The 21,982-nt window shown below is 38.2% G+C and overlaps 2 protein-coding genes across 5 annotated transcripts in view; both read right to left on the reverse strand.

Moving 5' to 3' along the window:
* Positions 1–3,269, reverse strand: part of GPHN (gephyrin) — a 393,108-nt gene extending 389,839 nt beyond the window's left edge. For 2 of the 4 annotated variants that reach the window (XM_012724553.1, XM_012724552.1), the window contains exon 1: positions 236–644. In XM_012724553.1, coding sequence (XP_012580007.1) covers positions 236–299 — 64 coding nt within the window. In that variant the 5' untranslated portion in view covers positions 300–644. Of the gene's footprint in view, positions 1–235 lie in introns of all 4 variants that reach the window. The other 2 variants (XM_004681769.2, XM_012724551.1) reach the window with 2 other exon arrangements.
* Positions 706–20,096, reverse strand: LOC105853575 (interaptin-like). Its single transcript, XM_012724398.1, has 10 exons — positions 20,047–20,096; positions 19,794–19,946; positions 18,578–18,677; positions 17,851–17,901; positions 15,564–15,641; positions 15,291–15,365; positions 14,737–14,796; positions 14,212–14,353; positions 8,359–8,414; positions 706–1,203 (listed from the first exon to the last, which is right to left on the reverse strand). The coding sequence occupies exons 1-10, from the start codon at positions 20,094–20,096 to the stop codon at positions 706–708; spliced, it is 1,263 nt and encodes a 420-aa protein (XP_012579852.1).
* Positions 20,097–21,982: the final 1,886 nt, after the last annotated feature.

Genomic DNA, 21,982 nt, shown 5'->3' on the forward strand with positions numbered 1-21,982 from the left:
GCGAAGGCACCCGGGCCTGACATCCCTGGGGGCCGGCGCCAGTTCCCGAGGGACCCCGCGGAAACACCCCAACCTCCAGCAGTTCTCGGCGGTTGTAAAACGCCCCCCCCACCCCTGACCCCCCTCTTCAGCCTTCCCTCCTCCCGAGGCCGCAGAGAAGGGTCATCACAAGCAAGGAGGCAGGGGCAAGTCGCGTCCCGCAGCCACGGTGGTCCCTACTTCCTCCCCTGGTTACCTGTCAGGACTCCAACACGGATTTGATGGTCGTGGTTAGTGAGAATCATTCCCTCGGTCGCCATGTTTCCCAGCGCAGTCACCGCACTGACAGGAGCCGGGAGAAACCGGAGCCCGGAGCGCGCGGACCGGGAGCGCGCTCGCCTCGGAAAGCGCGAGAGCGAGAGCGCCCGGGGAGCGCGAGGCGAGCGTGGAAGGTGGGGGAGGCGGCCAGGCGCCGGGCGGCCTGCGCCGGGAAGAGGCCCTGCGCCGGGAGTGCGCGAGTCCGCGGGAGGGGGCGGAGTCAGAGCGCGCGACCCCGAGTCCGGTCGGAGGCGGCGAGTGCTAGTGGAGAACGCGGTGGCTGCACCTGGAGAGCGCGCGGAGGCGTCGGAGCGCGGCCGTGGAGCTACGGAGCCGGAGCCGGAGCCTCAGATGGCAGAAGACTGAGGGGAAAGGAGTGCACACGCTCTGGAGGTTGCGGGGGTGGACTCAGGACTGGGGCGGAGCCACACCGCGAGGCGTGTAACTCGTGGAGAGTGAGGGGAGGAGTGAGCTCTGCTGCCGAGTACTGGGAGCGGGAAGGAGCGGCCCAGCCTGAGAAAGGCCGTGGAGCGTTTCTGGGCGTGCGAGTAGCGCCCGATTGGCTGGAAGAACGCGGAACGGGTGCGCGCGAGACCTGAACGCCTCTTCAGCCGAGCCCCAGACAGAAGCAATCCCCTGCCGAGCCCGACGCTGCGGGTCGGCGCCTCGGTCGGGCTGTCCGGGTCTTAGAACTGCTCTCTGGAGGGCACTAGGGAAGCATGGGCTCGTGGGACCTCTCCTCGCAACGACCGACGGCCCCCCTGAAGGGGCCAAGGAACCTGGAGGTGGTTCTGAAAGCTGCGTGGGGGCCGAAGGGGGGCTAATGTAACAGAGCCCGCTGTGGGCGACGAAGGAGGGTTCTCGTCCCGCCTCATCTTTGCGGTTTGTGTCCTTCTTCTGCTCGCTCTGCCGGGGTTTTCAGCTTCCCCGGTGCTTTGGGATCCCTTCTCCTGGTCCGCACCCACGGGACGGTCTACACTGGCGAAGCTTAGGAATCTGTGGCACAGCCTCTGAGTGGAGCTTGCTGACTCTTCTCGACATTGACCCCACAGTTTTGTGGCCTTAAACTTCCTCACCACGATCGCTGCTTCTGGATGAAAAGCACCAAGCCTGGAGAGGAAGAACGTTCCCTTCCCTCCTGAATCACAGCCACGAGCTGGAAGTGGAAGCCAGACCCTGGCAGTTGAGTTTCATTTCAGTAGTTATGAGATGAGATTACCATGAAAATAGCTTTTGTTGCCACTTGTTTTGTGTGTTTCATAAAATGAGTTATCGCTTGTGGTTTGATCGCTTGTGGCTTTCGCACAATGGTATCCTAGTTCTCGTCCATTCAACTTCTGAGTTTGAAAACCCACACACAAATGTGTATATTCATATGGATATGTGCATTGCTGTGTGTGTGTATAAATATCCCCTGTGTTCTCAGTCATGGTAAAATAAAAAGGTGAAATTTTTAAAAAATGGATAATCACAGGTTTGTGCACAACGAAAACCTTCCGAGTTAGTTTTTAATTGTCCCATTAGACATGACGTATCCTGAAACTGAAGAGTCACGTTGTTACATATCTCATTTTAAATAGTGGATGTACAAAGGTGATGATGAATTGAGGTGTGATAAAATGAGTTAAAAAATTTTGACTATGTGTTGCTAGTACTTTTGACGATGGGTTAAAAATTGAAGCCAGGTCATGCGTGACCCCGCTCCCTAAATTATCACTATAGTGTGTGCTTGGTGGCCAAGCAGCTTCTCAACTAGTTTTAATAAGAGAGAGTGTGTGAAAGCGTGACTAAGAGAATGGTTTCCCTTACCTCAGCTTGAAAATAAAAAGCCAACGGTTGGTTACATTGTTATATTTCTAGACAATCTTTATTCTTTAGAGTACCCTCAAATTTAAAATGCTTAGAAAGGACCTTAAATTTTTACAGAGATATTTTCTAAACCTGCCAACTAATACATTTGTGACCTTAAAAAAAAATTGGCCCTTTTTTCTTCATCCTTTAAATAAGGTGGTAGACTAATTAAACACCCTTTAAGTGAAGTGTAAACTAAATAAACACCCTTTCAATTTAGACATTCCATAATTATGCGTGGAACGAAACTAGCACGTTTGCTTCACAAGTAAATAATGAAAAACAAGGGACTGATTTTCTGTATCTGTAAAAATAGTAATGATGAAATTCATTAGAATTTAATTGGCAGTGGTGACAATCTTTTTAAAATGTATGGAGGTTTGTTTGCTGAACTACTAAAATTGCTGAAGTATGAATAGAACTAAACTCAACAATGATAATCGGTAATAATATATACTTGTCTTTCCTCAAGTGTATTTATCTTTGCTGAGTTTAGCAAACTAACAAAATTTACACAGGAAAACTCCAGTGACCTTACTATATAATGTGACCGTTAGCTGATAATTATTAAATGAATATTGCAGTATGTACATATTCTTTTACCCCTGTTACAGTACAGCATTTCTTCAAAATTCATCCTGGAAGCTAAGATATAACAACATTTTCTAGAAGGTAGGAAGACAGAATCGCATTTTCAAATATTGCCATATATCTCAGGAAACGTGGGAGAGGAAGAGAACCAGGAATGAACAAGTGGACTTTCTATTTAGAGAATTAGAAATTTATGTTCTCTATCCATTCTTAAGGTTTTAACAATGACAACAGGATTTTACTTTCACTGTGATTTAATCAAAAGAAAGGTTAACATCTGCCTTTCATAATGACTTTCATGATTTAGATATGATTTACTGAATAAGTAAAGGTTGAGTTTTGCCTAGTCATAGTGAAACTTTACTCTCCTCAGACTTTAGCTTTCCTCTGGTTAATCACAATGTTACTGTAAATAAGGCAAAACTTACTGTAAGAGATGAAAGCAACATTTTGAACATATTTAATGCCTCAGAATTGCACTTTGAAATGGTAAGTTTTGTTATGTATATTTAACACAGGTTTTTTTTTTTTTTTTTTTTTTTTTTAATGAATACAGAGTGAAGCTCAGGATGATTTTAACCTGTTTTTCCCCAGAAGATCGATTATAGTCAAAGTGAACTTTAAGCTGGCTAAACTAGGCAATGTTATAGGTTGTCAGGCTGCTGTAACTAAGTACCACAAACTGGCTGGCTTAAAAGAAATACTTTAGGTTCTGAAAGCTGAAGTCTGAAATGAAGGGTCAGCAAAGCTACCCTCCCTCTGAAGACTGTTACTAGCTTTTAGCTGCACCACTCTGTTCTCCATCTTCACCTGGACTTGCCGTGTGTGTTTCATTTGCCCTTCTATAAGGATATCAATAAGTGAATTTAGGGTCCACTGTAATCCATTGTTACCCATTTTAATTAATTACCCTACAAAGATCAATTTCCAAAGGAGTCACATTCTGAGTTTCTAAGTATGTAAAATTTAAGGGACACTATTCAGCCATTATTGGCACTGACGGATTGAAATAATGTATGAAAACTTACACATTAGAAAAATCAAAATGTGAGAAAAGATTCATGGTTTCTTTAAAAACTAGGACTTAGAAATTAAAGATAATAAAGGTCTATAAAATAAAGAATACTAGGGAAATGTTTAATATTTGACTGAAGTATCCTAATGCTTTCTCCCAGTTGTTTTTCAAATTAGAATTTTCCAGTCTGGTCAAATAAATTTATTCATGCCACATAATAAAACTGACATGTTGTTTTCAGTCTAATGCTCTGGTTATCTTTTAGTAAAATGAAGCTGAGTCTCCTCAATTGCCCTTGGAGTTTGGTGGAACTAATTTGGGAACAATTACGACAGAGTTTTCCAGGGTCTGCCATGTTTATTGAAATAAATTTGAAAATTTCCTTGGACCTTTGATTTTCTATTTCTGCTGCCCAGATTGCTGCCTGGGGAATTACTCTGTGCCCTATTCCTTTGTATTTCTTCACCCTCACTCTTTCTTTTGACATCCTCAACTGGAAATCCAGATGAAGATATTTTAGTTGTAAATGACTGATCCTAGTTTAAATCATAAGGAAGTCATTGGCTCATGCGGTAGGAAGTTGAGACATGTATACAGTCTTAGAGTTGACTGGATTTTCAGAATCTGAAACCATACCACCAGGGCAGCTATCCTGCCAAGATGCCATCTTTCAGTTATGCTCTCTTGTTAATTCTTTCACAAGCTTTTTCTACGTAGTGGCAAAGATGGTATTGGCTTCTCTAGTATATAATCTAGATCAGTAGTTTGTGTCTCTAGGAAAATCTGGACACTCCAGGACTCTTTTAGAGTCCATTTTTGCAAAGTGAAAAATTTTTTATACTAATACTAAGGCATTGTCTTTCTGCTTTCCATATATTTTCTCAGAGTAGAACTACATGACATCTAATGATACCATTACTTCAATATATGTTTTTATAATTAAAAAATTAGTATAGTAAATAGTTATAGCCTATGTAAACAAAAGCTCTTTAAAGCTCTCAATTTTTTAAGATTGTAAAGTTTGGAGATTAAATCTTAAAGACCATGGATCTAAATACATGCCAATGCCCAAAGCACTAAGTAAGGCAAGGGGAACAGTATCTTCTGACTGACAGATCTGGATCATGTACTCAGTCAGGATGGGAATCAGCTGCATAACTTCCAGATGGCCTAAGATCAGGGAGGATGAATTTGAGTACCATATGAAATGCTAGTACCTTGATAGCATTTAGTTCAACTCTTTTTACAGTCTCACAGCTCTCTGGATTTTATTCTTTTCAGAGGGCTTTACTTTATAACGATGCGTAGTCTCTTACTAATATTCAGAAAATAGGGAAGTTCTTCCCAGGGGTGTCCTGACAATTTACAGTCACCTACTTACATGCCTGATTATTTGGTAAAATAAAATAAGGTACAAAAAAATTTCTAAGAAATCTAAGTTCAAAGTAGTAAGTTATAAGGAAGAAGATAGTATTTGCTAGAAGAGGTAGGGAATTATTAGAAGGGAAAGGAGAGTAAGATTTGTTAAATTGGAAAATAAAACTAGGTGGCCAGAAACCTGTAAATGTCTTCAAGTGCTCTACAAGACCTTCAGTATATGAAAGTCAAGAAAAGATTTTCCCCAAGCTTAATTGATAAGAGATTTGAGTTTAGGTGACACATTTTAGAAAATCAAAAGCACTGCTTTTCTTAAATGATTGTGAGTTGGTTTCCGTGCAATCAAATCTGGTTTAAAATCCAGCTACCCAGAAAAATACTTTCATCTCTATAAAGTAATATAGAAACAGGAAATTATATTTCCCTAAGTGATGTCATTTTCTCCTTGGTTGATTAGTAATAGAGGATATAAGATTTATAGGAATGTTTATAATGTTTTAGTTCAAAATGAACCTTAAGAAAAAGTTTAAAAAGTTAGGAAACATAAATGAATCTGTGAAGAAAACAGAGATGATAGATTTTCAAGTTGTTCTCAAAAACCTTATTTTAACATTTAATAATTACTTTCCATATTATCTGCTTGTGTGTCTCCTGCTGTGGGATTGATTGGTTTTAGAGCAAATATCCCTTTCTACCATGGAACCTTTTTTATCTTCCCATTTCTTAATACTTGATGACTAAATACCGACCATATGATGCAATAGAACTTTGAATTGTTAGCAATGCAGGCTTCTCCCAAAGTGCCACTGGAGCTGTAGAAATTTGCTTTGGCTTGTATCGAGGTTTGCATAAGCTTCTGTCTATAAAAGGAAACACCACCTAAGGTTGCCACAGTTCACACAAACTCTAACACTGGTTTCCTGCCTTGATCTTTAAGGCAAAATGTTACCTACTGTCATTGCCCTCCTTGATGAGTGCAATTCTGAACTAAAGATAGTATCAGCCTGTTGGTCTTATTTCATCTAGGAAAGACTGGGATGAATATCACTAACCACTTAGTGGCGATTGCCAAAAAAGCGCAATTTTAGGGGATCAAATGTTAGTAGTATTCCCTTAATACTTAGAAAGTCAAGTTAAAGTGAAAGGATGGGAGAAAGATCATGTGCACATTTAAATCAATAGCAGTAATGGGGAGGAAGTTCTCATAATTATAAAATATTTAAATAGTGCTCTTATTTTTTTAAAGATATATTTATTTATGCATAATGAACCGGGATACAGGCCAGAAGTGCAGCACAGTAAGAGGATTCACCAGAGATAGAGTGGGGAGCAGAACAGGCAGATCAACGAAGTACGCTGCTGAGAGGAGCAGTGGGCCAGACAGGAGAGATCTGCTGAGCCGTGTGGGTCACCTCCAGGGAAGGGATGGATCTCTCACTGAAGCGGCTGCAGCTAGCTTGCAGTGCTGCACCTTAACCCGTTGAGCCACCAAGGAGGGCCCAATAGTAGTACTCTTTTAGAACAATTATAAAATTGGGAAGCTAAGGTCTTGAAGTTAAATGACATGGAAAATAGTGGGTACAGTCAGATTATACTTCTGACTTTTGTTCTCTTTACTCTGTAATCAACTTTACTTGAACAGCCTCTCAGAACAGTTAAAGCACATTGGGGCTACATACATACACAAGTGACTTTTTTGAATCAATGTGGATTACACACTCGGTAAAATATGAAATTAACCATCTCAGGGTTACAGCTTCTATTCCTTTTGTGGCCAAGAGAGAAAGGGTATGAGTTAGATTGGAATATGAAGTGACAGTAATAATACCTAAGTCTTAACCAGCCTGTCAACAGCCCAAATTAAATATGGGACTTTGGACATATTAATATAACTGGACTACAATTTCCTCTTCTGTAAACCAAAGGATTTATGTTTGTTTAAAATCCTTTTAAATCTTCAAATCTGTGATTTTGTGGAAACCTTTTCCAGTCCCAAATTATATATTTAAAAAAAAATACCGTTAAAGATTTAAATAGACCTTGGGGAGAATATTTTTATTTCTTGGTTTATTTTGCTTCATTGCCAGAACATAAAAGGGAGCCTTCCAAATTATGAAGTGTTTTGTAACAAATCATTTACCCTCCTTCCCCCCCACCATGTTGACATGTACCTGTGGTGTCTCAGGGGAACTGCAAGTAGTTATGTAATGCTCAAGGTAGGATGTATGAGGGAAGAGGCACAACGTGAAAGATGAGCCTGGGGACACAGGCAGGAGGCAGATCATGATATGATCTATGAAGGCGTTTGGACTGTATTCTAAAGTCAATGAGAAACCAGTAGGGGAGTGACATGATCTCATTTCTCTTTTAGAAAAGATAGCTTCAGTGGTGCTGTAGTAGATGAATTAGAGAGACTGGAAGCAGGGAAACCAATTAAAAGCTGATGGTAATCCAGACAGGAAAAAGGGCCTGAACTAAACCACAATGATAGAAAATATTCAAGGAATAGATTCTTAGAAGGCAGAGTCAACCGGGCAGCTGGATGTGGTAGGTGTCTAAGAGGAACTGATGTCACATGATTTTCCTTACTTTGTATCCATTTTTGCTCATTTGCCAGAAGTGGGTCTACTCAGAATTAAACACTTCAGAGTTAGAAAGGAGCAACTTTTATGGTCTTGTTGCATACAATGTGCTTTAAATCTAGTCATCTCAAAATCAAAAGCTACCAAATAATCAGAGGCTGTCTACACTGAATAAAATCTTAACAGTTTTAAGGCCAGCCTTCTAACTAGTATGTCCATCCAGTTTGGTGGAGAGAGAGTAGGGAAACAGCACTAAAACAAAAGGTTGAGAGTTTAATTAATACAAATGACTGTGGCTAGTCTTTAAATCTGTCCAAAGCAAATGGAGGGAATACCTTCTAATCTTTCAGTGCTTCAGATAACAGTGATCTCAGAAAAACGAAGCCTTTCCTACCTCATCAAATAGACTTCCTTTAGCTCCTTGTTGTTCCCTGTAGTCTGTGACCCCAGAAATCTCTAAGACAAGGTATGAGGGGATAGGGAAGAGTCAGAAAAAAAGGGACAGCTAACACATCAAGTGCTCTGGCACTTTATAGCTACCTTAAAAAGATTACAGTAGAATGTACTTTAATAAATGCATTCTAAAATCTACACCCACTCTATTTAAGCCTTTAAAGTAATTTCAAAAGTCAAAGTAATACTCACATTAGAGTCATTTCTGCTGGTAGTTGCTCTGCCAATAGTCGTAGTTGCCATAGTACCTATTGGGCAACATTAGGAAAAACAGGGCTTCCTTTGAGATAAAAACTAGTTTTGAGTTAGAAGACTTAACATTCATCACATCATCATATAATGCATCATGGCAGGACAGATTCCACTGTTAGCACTGAAGTGAATTTTCTAATTGTTTTAGAAAGTGTTACATTGAAAGGTACATTTAAAGTTGAAGGGGTAAAACTTTTTTCTGTTGAGAGCTCATATCCCACGGGGTGGAAAGGGGTGGATCACTTGAGGATTACTTGCAAATAGGAAGAATTCTGAGAGCCTACAAAATGCAACTTAAAAAAATAGCAAATCATATGTATACAAATATACCCCCAGACAAGCCAGGTAGATACTCAAAACAAAACAAAACAAAACAAAACAAAACAAAACAAATGGATAGTGGGCAATGAACAAAAGACAAAGGTGAAGGTGGGTTAAGGAAAAGAGAGGAGGCTGTGGGAATGGCAGTCATAGACTGAGATAAAAGAAGAGATCCAGTAAAAAAAAAAAAAAAAGAATGCGGGAGAAGGTACTAAATAAATTCTGTAGTGAGTATATCCTAGGTTAGGATTGCCAGACTAAAATATTAGACAACTTGAACTTGGACTTCAATAAATACCCAACAATTTCTCTGCCCCAAATATGCATGGAAATGAAAAAGTTGTTTATTGGCTCTTCAGATTTAATTAGACACCCTCTTCCTATTTGCTAAATATTACAGCCCTTCCCTAGACATCCTGCTGCTCTTTTGAGGGTGTATGCAAGTAAGTTTGGAACCTATCATGATCCACTGAAATAGACCTAGAATTATGTCAGGAACAGTTTACTTTTGCTTTTTTCTCCTCCACCTTCAAATTTTATATTTAGGAAAAAAAGAATTTTATTCTCCCCTGGCCTTCTGTGGGTTTTACAGGAAGTGAAAGATGACCTAGTTGAGAAATTAACTTCATAACCTATTGATACCATAAACCTAACTGACATTCAAAAAGGTTCAATTTGCCTCAAAGCTTGAAAGAGCCTGCATTTGAGAGCAAAGTTATTTATCAAAGTCCCAGATTTGAGCTAGCTATGGGATTCCATCCCTGTCTTTCTAGTATTTTACCTCAATACTACTATTTTCCTCTCAGCAGCACTGAGAGGAGTATATTTCAGTACTGCTAAAGAGTGAAGTAAAGGTTAAATTTGGGAAGGATGATTTGCTTTCAGTATAGAAGGAATTATAGCATAAATCAGGTCCCAAGGGTATTCATTTCCCACCTCACTGGGCTTTCATCTGAATTTGTAAGTGTAGCAAAATATTCACAACCAACTTTCAGCTTCTTCTTAAAAGAGTTTAAGGAAATGTTCACTTTTTTGTGTTTGTTTGTTTGTTTGTTTGTTTTTTGCAAGGGGTGGGTGGAGTGGTGTAGGCAGTGGAGAGGAAAGCAAGGCAGTCAGAACCAAATGTCTTATCACTAGTTCTGTATTACTGAAGATAATCTTTTTATTTAAACATCAGCAAGGGTGATGGGAAATTCAACTGAATTTGAAGATTGCTTGTTTCTTTACTGTATGAGATAGATGTTTGCCAAGATTATAATCTGCTTTCTTGAATCTCCAGAAGCCAGGGGTCAAAACATTCCAGGATCAAATTGTAATTGTACAGTAGTTGGAAAGTAAATCCCTTTAATTGTGACCCAGATCTGAAATGACCAAAAGGAAGGACTTCACCTTAGGTCTAAAATGTTTTTCTCTTCTATAAGACTTGGTAATGCAGTATGCTAAACAAATAAGATTCACAGTGGTAATGCTTCAACCAGGGCCTCAAGGGAATTTGCAAGTAGGGATTGCTTAAAGTGTAACTAAGTCAGTAATGTTAGCATAGGATTATATTTTGCCAACCAAACAAATCATACCATTGTAAGGTAACCAATCAACTCACAGGACAGTTGATGTGGGAGGAGATTCTTGGCCAAGAGTGGTGGGAAAAACCCTCCCTCTACCTGGAAATGTTAGAACAGAAGAACCTGTACTCTTTTGCTGGGAGGTGTATTCAAAATTACATTCCATCCTTTGTTTAAAACAGATTTGTGAAATTTAATTCATTTGAAACTAGAAAAGGAACACTATAATCTTCAAAATATTGCCACCTTAAGCAATTGCCTAATCCATTTTAAAATGCACAGTTCTAACACCTGATTTACCTGTGGTAGAAAAGAAATAGTATTAGATGAGAATTGTACTGTGGGAAGTAGCTTCTTTTAGAATGGAGGGAAGTAGAATAAAGGATAGGTAGGGATTATGCAGTGAAATATTGAGTTTAATATGGGCTGTTAGTGATAACACCTCAGTGTCACAGGCCATAGCAGAAAACATCAATAGTACTTTTTCATTTTATATATAAATGTAGCACATTTTGTCCCTGGGTAATAGAAGACCAATCATTTCCACAGCATTTCACATTTCCTGAATTACCATTTGCGGATTGGAAGACTGGATGTGATTGGTGCCACCTACCGGGATAAATGCAGAATTACAAATCTGTCAACAGGTTTTGAAACTTTTGTCACTGAACAATCAACGTTAGGGAGCGTGATTCTTTCTTGGGAGAATTATATATTAGAGTGATTAGTTTGAACTCAAAGCCTTTAAAGGGATAAAGGTCATGAGAAATCACACACATATCTGCTCATTATGGCATCTTGGAGGAGATAAGCTGTGGGTAATGAGTCATAAAACCGGCTTCTCTGAATTTATTTCTTGTTCTTTAATACCTACTCCAGAGGATCACTGTGAGGTTAAATAAAACCATCTTTTCAATATGCCGTATAATGTGCCATAGTTGTGATAGAAAGCTAAATTAAACTGAAACACTTGCCTTGATCATTTACCTGGTCAGCTTCAAAGTAAGGCCTGCACCTCAGATATATGAATTAAATTCTGTTTTTTTTTTCTGTGAAATCACTTTTTACAAAAATTTGATGATGAGATTATTTTAGGTGGCAACTGACATAAATTTAGGTGGTGTTTTAAATACTATAAGTTACAGTAATAAAGAACTGAAGATACTCAATTATTTCAAACATAATGACATCAAAGAGAAAATTTAAACTTGATACTAGTTTTCTTTAGAATTCTGTATATGTCTTGCTAACCTCAATTCCCAGTAAAGATAAAACAAACTGTCAGCTTCAACATCTTTTTAGAACATTAAAATTTTGTTTTGTGTATACTTATTGTTTACTTTCTCTTATGAAAAACTATATCGGATTTTCATTTAAAAGAGTAATATAAATTTTACTTCCAAGGAATCACTAGGAAATTAACACAATGAATTTAAATAAAATATTGAATTAACAATAGTCAAAATGACACAGAAATTGGGAGATGGGGTACACCACCAAATTTCTTCCCTATCATTGCCATTGGTAATCTCTTAACATAATTGTTCTCAGAATCCCTCCATGGGTTTCTCAAATATCAAAAGTATTTCTACCATATGATTCAGCAATTCCACTCCTATGTATCTACCAAAGGGTGCAACAATACTAATCTGAAGGGATATATACACTCTTATGTTTGCTGCAGACCTATTTACAGTATCCACATTATGAAACCAACATAAGTGCCCAAGGGCAGATGCGTGCATATTTGTGTATCTGCGCATGTGTGTGTACAACTGGATATAACTCAACTAAAAAAAGAGACTCTGCCATTTGCCATAAAAGGATGAAACTAGAGGTGATCATGCCAAGTTAAATAAGTCAGAACAAAATAGACAAATGCCATATGTTTTCACTTATATGTGGATTATATAAACAAAATAAAAAAAAAGATAAAACCAAACCAATAACAAACCCTAAAAATCTTACTATAGAATTGAGGCTACTGTGTGTGTGGGGAGATAGAGTGAAGTGGGTAAGAATACAGTGAGTGGACTATGGTGGAGGATTATGGGCACCTTGAGCGTAGGTGTGGTGTGGTAACACGTCTAGAGGGTGTGATCCGATGCCTCTAAATAATATACATTGTTGAAAGTCAATATTACCTCAATAAAAATCCTTCATGGAAAGAATATTTCTTCTGTTTGTTTCAGTAAACACTAGGTTAAAAATAAGTCAACCTAACACAAATCTAGGACTCTACTAGATTTCAGATCCACTTGGTCTCAAGCAAACCCAAAGATTTTGTAGGTGGATGTGTTATGAAATGAAGATGGCCTATAATCAGTGCTCAGTGACTGTGAAATCAATAAAACACAGGACCAATGTGTCACTCACGCCTGTGGCTACATTTATTTATGGTAACTGAACAGTGTCATACCCTATCACTGGATTCTCTAGAAGCATAAAAGGAGAGAAGGGAGAAAGGTGTTGCTCTGCGGGGCTGTCCTAGTTCAAAGCTGATTCAATATTTTGCAAGCAAGGGGAAAATTAACCTCCTGAGATCAAGTTGACTGGAACCCTTCACTGTTGACTGTTCTTGGTTTGATTTGAACCCTGAGAGAAAAGATTTTTGGTTCGTTACTCTAGGGCTCCCTTGCGATAAACTTAAGCTAAATTTTGAATGAAATAAAAACAAACATCTGTCCTCATAATTTTCCTCTCCTCTATCTTTTAAATTCCTGTTTTAATAACTTTATATTGTTTCCAATAACGCTTCAGGTTCTTATGGGAGAGGAGAGTCTTTAGCTTCCTAATGTCCATTTTTCAATCAGAATATCAGTTAAAAGAAAAATATGAATGGAACATTGGATGAAGGATAGTTCATCTAGTCTTCAATTTTTTCTAATTTTTATATATGGATATAGAAAATCCATATAAATGTGTATGTGTGTGTGTGTGTGAGTATATACACACTAAATCATCTTGAGCTGATCCATCATTTAAATTTTAAAATTAGTGATTTCTTATCAGATTGTGCCAAAGGACATACAAGATATATTTATTCTCTGGCCTTAGTAGTAGTAGTAAAAAAAAAAAATCTATGTTCCTCCTGAGCAATTGGTTTATTGCCACTTTGTGGATAGTATGAATCCATGTTTCTTTTTCTGGAATTTTTCAGAACCAAGCTCGAAGCCCATTTCTGCCAATTACATAATATTTCCATTACTCATTTTCATACATTCACCTGGCTTCATCTTATTTTCCCTTTGTTTTGATTTAACTCATCTGTTTTTTTAACCTTATGTACTATGTGGATTTTATAAACTGTTCAAGACCTTTATGGAATATAAGTGAGAAGAAATTAGAGCTATGTATACTGATACTAGTGAAACAGTGTTGTCCTTTAGGCATAATTTCTCACTGTAGTTTTTTTTTTTTAAGTATAGAGTTTTAATTGATAAATTTCTGAAAATTTAAGAACCCATTCCTCCTGCCACTCAGAAGTCATTGCTGTATTCTACTATTACAGTAAACTATATGATTTCCTCTAACGATGTCATAAACTCATTGATGGAGTCACAGAAACTCCCAGGGAAATCCCTAGATTCATTGTCAGACATAGATCCACTTCCATTCTGAAGTAGCAGAGTCCATTTCATTGAGATTTGTGAGATCAAACTACTCTAAATCATAGGAAAGTGAAGGAGGTGGGGGAAAAGTTAATATTTCATAGAGTCCTAACTGCCTACTGGCTGCATATACTAAATACATAGGAAATTTACAAAGGAAATTTTAATTTCCTTCCAAGGAATTCTTACTTTGGTACAAAAGCTTCTGAGTAATAATATGGTGATGATAGTGATATAATTTAATTGCCTTCTAGGCGTTGTGTTGATCAAACTCTGTGCCTATGATATACTCTACCTACCTTGAGCTCCAGGGAGATTAAAAAATGTTTGCTTTGGCCCAGAATTCTGCTGTAAATACAGTGATAATTTCAGGTCATTGGACTTCTGGTAGTTCTTCAAGGCTCCAATTCTCAGCTCCATAACCTTGCCATGAAAGTCATTCTATAAGAGAACATTTTCAAAACTACTCATGGTCTTGGCTTCTCTAAATCCACTGTTACTTGAATGTTTTTTTTAATAGGAGTTTAAAAATATGCCATCACACTAAGTCCTTGAAAGTTGGGTAGAACGTTTTTCTGATGTTTTTCCATTTCAAATGGAACAAAATCAAGACCATAGGAAACAATACTACTTATCCAAAATTACTCAAGGAGAAGCTGGAGATAGGTCTCTCCAATCATTTCTCCATGATAAATTTCTTTTAGGAGGGCAATGGGAAATCCAGATGAGGGAAATATGCTTGACAGTATGAAACTAAAAACCTTCATTTTATCAGAATAAAACTGAATTATCTTATAATTATCTTATCTGAATTTTCTTAGTACCTGATAGATGTTGACTGGATCCTGACACCTGACCCATTCCATTTTCCTCTGTTTCTTTTCCTGGTGGAAGAAAGAGCCTCTGGGTGACAAAGTAAATTGAGACCAGAAATCAATATGCTGCAAATACTTTATAGAAAAAATCATCATGTCATAGTCACTAATAAGTTGGTTTCAACTTCAAAATTGTAGTAAATGGTATTACCTGGATAACCCATTCTCCCAATAATTAGAATCTAAGTGACTAGCATTATTTCCCATGAATGAGTTGGCTGTGGGAAGACTAGATCCATGCACAACACCTCTGGTAAGTGTTTTTGATATCAAATAGCTATATTGTTGGTATAGCTTCTGCCATTTTGTCTAGCTAACATGATTTCCCAGAAACTTGCAGTGTCATTCTGACTCAAGTATAATCTCCCTAGGGAACCAGACAGCATAAAAAATTTGTATCAGTTCAGGAACACACCATAGTTTTTCAGTCAGATTATTGCTACATTAAGGAGTTTGAATCTATCAGTTCTAAATGCCACCTCATTTCAGAAAGATCATACTACCTTCTTTATCTCCTTCAGCTCACATGTCTCCAGTTCACTCTTTATCTTCCTGGGTGATAAGGGGGGTTGGAGAACCTGTGATCAAAAAGGAAAGCTAGATGAATAGGAGGTTCCAAGAAAGAAATGCAATGTCATGACAGTAAATCCAGTCTATGTGAAAGGACCAGATAACTACTATCTGCTTACCCAAATTAGATCTGAGCATAAATAGGCTGTTCCTAGTTGTATGGCCTCAACAACTTTGAAATTCTAAGGACTACACAATACACTTGCCTCTGCATCCTGTGAATCTGCCGTGTTTTTTATCTGTGGTGTTTTCAGTTGATCGCTGTATTCTTCTGTGTCCAATGTCTGTAAAGAGACATTTTGGCACAGCTTTAAAACATGGCAACACTCCCACCCTTCTTGGTGTCACTTTCATGGTTTCAGTTGCCTAAAGTCAATGATAATCAGAAAATATTACATACAAAAAGATTTTGAGAAACAGAGAAAGAGGCCACATTCACTGTATTACTCTATGTTATTGTTAGTTTTTATTGTTCTTTTAACTATCTAATTAATCATTTAAATTTTACCATAGATATGTATAGAGAAAACATGATATGTAGGGTTTGGTACATTCAAACCTTTTTCAAGCAGCCACTGGGGATCTTGGAGCTTATCCCCTGAGGCTAAGGGGGGCTACTATAGTGGCATTAGTGAGGAAAGGCGAATGCCAACATGGGCAGGCTTTTGGTCTTACCAGTCAGCAACTTCTCAGGGCTTGACATGAAAATTGTTCTAGCATAAGGGTTACAGAATGAAATGGACCCCTCTACTTGGTTCCTGAGCATACCTTATAATAACTAAGAACTAAACTGTTATATGTCAATCACGGCTATAAGCTGTTTTATATACTCATTGAAGTTAGTCTACAACATTACACATATTCAACTCTCACAGGACTATTTTTATTTCCATTTTATAGATGAGAAACTTAAGACTTGGAAAAGCTAAGTCATTTGTTTTAGAGTTACACAGCTAGCAAAGTGTAGAGCTGAACTTTGAACCAGACTTCTCAGACACTGAAACCTATGTTTGTTTGTTTGTTTTTAATTTATTTATTTATTCGGACAGAACGGGTACAGGCCAGAGATGCGGAGAGTGAAAGGCTTCACCAGAGACAGAGTGGGGAGCAGAACAGGCAGATGGGTGAAGTACACTGCTGAGGGGAGCAGCGGGCGGGTCAGGAGAGGTCTGCCACGCCATGTGGTCACCTCCAGGGCAGGCAGGAATCGAACTCATGCAGAAGTGGCGTTAGCTTCTCAGTGCTGTGCTTTAGCCCGCTGCGCCACCAGGGAGGGTCAAAACCTATGTTCTTAATCACCATTTCTCATTGTCTAAAAATAGAGGTTAAGAAAGCCAGCTACAGACTAAGTTATAGGAGTATCCCTTGTAAAATGTCTTTCGGGAGCTTTATAGAATCTGGATTTTGATGGAGGAACTGTGCTGGCACATTTCCCATCACAAGAACTAAAGAACACAGGAACTGTAACTTATGCCAATTCACAGGTCTGATGTGTAGCTGGCCCTGAGAAATAGTTGCTGATCTCAGCACTAACTCCAGGACTTGAAGGTATCCTGGTTATTTATGGAAGGGGGCAATAACAAGACAGTCAGAGATCACATGACACACCAGTTTATACCACAAGGCACAGTCTACTCTTTCAGTCTCTTGGTCTGTGAAAATGCATTCAAGTCCAGGGACATAGTCACAAAGGAAATTTCCACACCTGAACTTATTATTCAGCAAAAGGACCTACTATTGTTATTTAAACAACACAGTCAGTTTTTGCCAAACCTTAGGGGATTTAGAATTACGTATTCTTTCATTTGTTCATCCCACCCAACCTTAACTACTATCTAATATTTTCTAAGGATTGTGCAAAGTGTTAAGGACTCATAAGTGAAAAAAGCAATCAAGATACTAACTTGAATTCCAGGGGAGTGAATGGAGACATGAAACAAAATAATAATGATAAAGTAATAATAATTTGAAAATAATGAGGTATATTTTTAAAAAATGCTGTAAATGATATGAACAGATTTGTATAATAGAAAATGAGTTGAGGTACTTTATTTTAGGTGGAGTGAACATGAAGGACCTCCCTGAGGAGGTGACCTAAAGAGAAAATAGAAGGATGAGAGTAAGCCAACCATGAGAAAATAGCGCTACAGGCTGGAGATAAATCAAGAGCAAAGGTCTTGACATGGGGAAGGTCTGGGCATGTCTGAGAAACCAAAAATAGGCCAGTGTGGTGGTTTCATAGTAAGCAGGAGGAAGGCGTCTCTGAGAAGGTGCTAGAGAGGTGGGCAGGAGACAGATTATGCCACAGTTATTCAGATATAGAAGGTTTTCATAAGAAAAGTGTCATACTTTCTTTTTAAAAGATCACTTTGATTGCTGTGCAAGGAATGGGTTGGAATAAGGCACAGGTGGAAGCAGCGACAAAAGGTTGGAAAATCTTCTTTGCATGATGGCCTGTAAAACAGTACTTTCAAGAGATCCTTAGAGGCACACCTTGTTCCATAGCATCTCCATTTCATTCCGAAGCATCTTGTTTTTCCTTTCCTGTTGGAGGAGAACCAAATAGACAGAAACATGTGTTTGTCCAGTTATTAAAGTGAAGTTGGAAGAAATTATTAAGTAACAGGGGTGAGGGGGTAGCAGGATCATAAACCACAAAGATAAACAATGAATGGACCTAACCCCAAATCCAGGAACATTAGAAATCAGTTTGATGATGATCATGATGGCAATGAAGATAAAGCAATAACAATTTTGAGTATAACTTTATTTATGGTAATTGTGGAATCATAACAATTGAAATGAGTTCCTTATGCAGCACGTAAGATCTTCTGATGGCAGTTTCTCTGGGACTTAGAGCACTTAAGTTGTCATTTTAAAGATTCTTTATATTGCTAATTTTTAAAAATCTCAGAACAAATTAATTTTGATCATTATTTTCTAGTCCTTCTGAAATGTACAGGATTTATATGACTGATATACTAAGCTCTAGATGAGAAGATCTTTAAAAGTTAAACAATCAGGAATTTTGTTCACTAGTCCTTGAACTTTGCAACATTTCATCCATTTGGACCACCCTTTCTAGATCAAGATTATCTAGAATTATCTGTATGGTAGAGCTTCGGATGTTAGAGATAAGTACTCTGTCTTCTATATTTGACAACAGTGGAAGTGAGCCTTGGTCAGGAAATCATTTCCTTGAGAACCACCAAATTCTTACCAGATTCTGTTTCATCTCTTCTGCTTCCTTAATAAGCTCCATAACTGAAGATTCATCATCACTTCCCTTCCCTGCCATGATTTGCCTCATGATCTGCAGACTAAAAGGAAGAGAAAGAAATCATATAACATCATACTTCCTAAAGAGTAAGATTAATATTCTGTAGCCAGTCAGAATGTTCTTTACCATAGGAATGAGATAGGAGCAGAAATCACAAATTATATCAAAGGGCTCTAAAGAATAATTCAGCTCCTAGTTAACATTTACTGTAGTGATATATCCTACAATTCTGTGTTCTATAATGCCCCAAACTTGGAGAACAGACATGGAGACTTCTTCCCACTCCTTCAGAAAATGCTTTGGTGTATGAATTTTGCCCCATGTGAAGAAGGAGGTCAGAATACTTACTGTCTTGGGGCCTTCCTGGTGGCACAACAGGTTAAAGCACAGCTCTATGAGCTATCACAGTCACTGCATCCCCAGCCAGGGAAGTGACACACATGGTGTCGCAGACCTTTCTGACCCACCCACTGCTCCCCTCAGCAGTGTATTTCCGTCTGTCTGCCTGTTCTGCTCCCTATTTGGTGTCTGGTGAATCCTCTCAGCCCCCACACCCCCTTGTTCTGTATGTATAAAGTTGATTACAACTTTCTGCCTGAATTTTGTTCTGGAAACATCTGCGCTTCCTTAGATAATTAAGGTAGACCCTCAAGGTGAATTACCTTGAGATTAGAAAGGAAACAGTTGATGGGTTGGTGGGTATCTTAGTGAAGTGATACAATCTCAACTGCCTACTATATTTGGAGTGGTTCCTTCCTAACCTAGAGGATTCTTTGGCTCAGAAAAGATTGCCATTCCACTGCTTGACATAAAAAGTATACAAACATCTGTTCTGAAATGATTTCACAAGCTTTAATAAGCATCTATCAATGTGACCACTGAATATATTTAAAGAATTTTAATCTGTGTCTTTGGGGGAACCCCCTAGGGAAAAAGATGAACACTAACCCTGTGAGATGAGGGGTAAGTCTTATTCAAACTTATTAAATGAAAATAAAGTATTCCTTGCCACTCTAATTTTGGGGTTACAAACTTTTACCTAGAGATGCATGGCTAAACTATTTTATTAAAAACTACAAGTAGCCATTGTTAGTCCTAAGGATTAAAGTTTGGTAGCCTTTCCACCTCCAGGAAATTCCAAGTAGAAAGCCCTTACCTGTTTTGTTTCTCCTCCAAGTTAGACATTAACTTCTGCAATAAGAGGTTGTTTTTATTTTCTAGAGGTTTTAGTATTTCTAGCAGTTCCTGCTTCCTTAGCTTTAACTCCTCATTCAATTCTTTCAGGTAGTTGTCCTCTATTTTAGAACTTCTGTAGAAAGAGACACCATAATGCCTGCCTTTAGTGATTTAATAATGGAAACCTTCTTTCCCTTCTTGGATTAATACCCATTGGCATCTTAAACACTCACCTTGTTTTGGAGGGCAAGCAAGAGTCTTCAGAGTCTGCACTACTCATCATCTTGGAGGGAAACTTTTACTCTAGAAATAAAGAGGTTTTCTTGAAAATAAGAATCTTCTTGTCCTATTCAGTTAAGTCATCATTTTTGTGTTGCTGGTCTTGAAACCCTTATTGCATTAAATTCATTTTAGCTACAGCTTGATGTCACAATGGCCCTAAGACCACAAAACCAACAGGTCTTCTAAGTAATTCCAACATCAATGGAAGCTTCTTGACTGAAAATACTACTGAGCAGTTCTGCCTTAGAGTTAGTCAAATGCCAAAATATTTATTCTGAAGTCTGACTGAATAGGAAAGAACCACAGTACTTCTATATTATGAAAATTACTTTGTTATAAAATAATGACAGGTCAAAAACTTCCTCAACATCATTTTCCATGACAATAAATCTCCACGGAGTGCCCTCTAGCTAGCTGTGAGGCACTGGCACCTACCTTCTAAGTATGTGGGCGTTGTCTCAAAGAGGTATTTTAAAACGACAGAGGCCAAATTGGTAAATGAAAAATGGATATAACATTGGGTAATGTACAAATATATTATCATTATTTTCCCATCCTTAAGATTTCTACTATTTTTTGTATTCATCTGAATGAACAGAAGATAACTGTAAGATTTTTATGTCTTTCTTTATGCCCTTCGAACACAAGGTCAGGATAATATTTTTAGTGACCTTCTCAAAGTGACTTAAATCATGTCAGTTTCAAGAATTAAGTGAGCATTTCTAGGCATTTTCTAAAGGCATTCCCCAAAGTAACTTAAACCTTTTTCTTCAGGGAAATCTTAAGACAGAATATACTAGTGGAACTTGAGATTTAGTTTGTCAGAACTTGGTTTGAAATTCAGCTTCCCTGTAAGCAGTTAGCTGACTGTGAACAGGTTACTAAATTCTGTGAGCCTCTGTTTGTACCAAGGGAATAAGAATGAGAATGGTAAATAATATTTTCTTGTGTCAGTGAAGAGTAATTTTATTATGTGAAGTTCTTGGCTCGTGTTGGGTGTTCACATTTTAACGAGCTTTTGTTTGGTTGGTTGGGTTTTAAGATTGTTCAGTGCCTTGAGTGTGCAAATACCAAAAAAAAAAAAAAGCTGCTTTATGTGAAGCTAATAGAGTTTAAGCTTTTTATCCCTTCTTTTTCAGAACCTCTTCCAAAGGCCCTCCACTTTGTATTCATAATTTTGTAATCTTTATTTAGGAAGCAAGATTCCCTAATTTTTTTCTTAAGATTATTTATGCTTACAGAATTGGGTACAGGCCAGAGGTGTGGTGGGTGAGAGGATTCACCAGAAAAAGAGTGGGGAGCAGAACAGGCAGATCTACTGAGATACACTGCTGAGGGGAGAAGTGGGTGGATCAGGAGAGGTCTGCATCACCCTGTGGGTTGGCTGTCTGCAGGCAGATTGAACTGTGCTGCGTGGCTTTGGAGAGGTTAATAATGTGGTGCTTTGGCCCGTTGCACCACCAGGGAGAGACAAAAGTACCTAAATTATATACACATTAGGATCCCACAGAACCTTAATGTGCCCTTAGTAAAATAGGATGCTTTTTTCTCCTATATGTCTTCTGTGTCAAAACTTCTTTCTAGGCAGTCTTGACAAATACTCTTTTAAAAAGCACATATATGTCAATTTTAAGTTTTATATGATAGATAATATGACATTAAATTAGAATAACCATATCAGTTAAAGCATTGTGTAATTCACATGGATTGTTCTAGGCATTCTAGTAAAGAGTTTGGTTGAATGAGGGTGTGCAAACCCTTCACAGCCAAAAGAATGAAGAGTTTATTATTTATTAGTAACTTTTTCCAGACTGTAGATATGGCAAATTCTAGAGGACAAAAATGGCATTGATCACTAAAGCATAACCTCTTTAAATTTCATGTTGT

Source organism: Condylura cristata, unplaced genomic scaffold (assembly GCF_000260355.1).
Source record: "Condylura cristata isolate star-nosed mole 26May11 unplaced genomic scaffold, ConCri1.0 scaffold00013, whole genome shotgun sequence".
In the NCBI taxonomy this organism is placed as follows: Eukaryota; Metazoa; Chordata; class Mammalia; order Eulipotyphla; family Talpidae; genus Condylura; species Condylura cristata.

Coding starts and splice junctions, on each gene's coding strand:
- LOC105853575 (XM_012724398.1), bottom strand. CDS start 20,096: ATGATGAGTAGTGCAGACTCTGAAGACTCTTGCTTGCCCTCCAAAACA. Junction 15,642..17,850: donor TGGAGATGCTATGGAACAAG/GTGTGCCTCTAA, acceptor GTCTCTTTACAG/ACATTGGACACAGAAGAATA. Junction 14,354..14,736: donor ATCCAGTCAACATCTATCAG/GTACTAAGAAAA, acceptor GTTCTCTTATAG/AATGACTTTCATGGCAAGGT.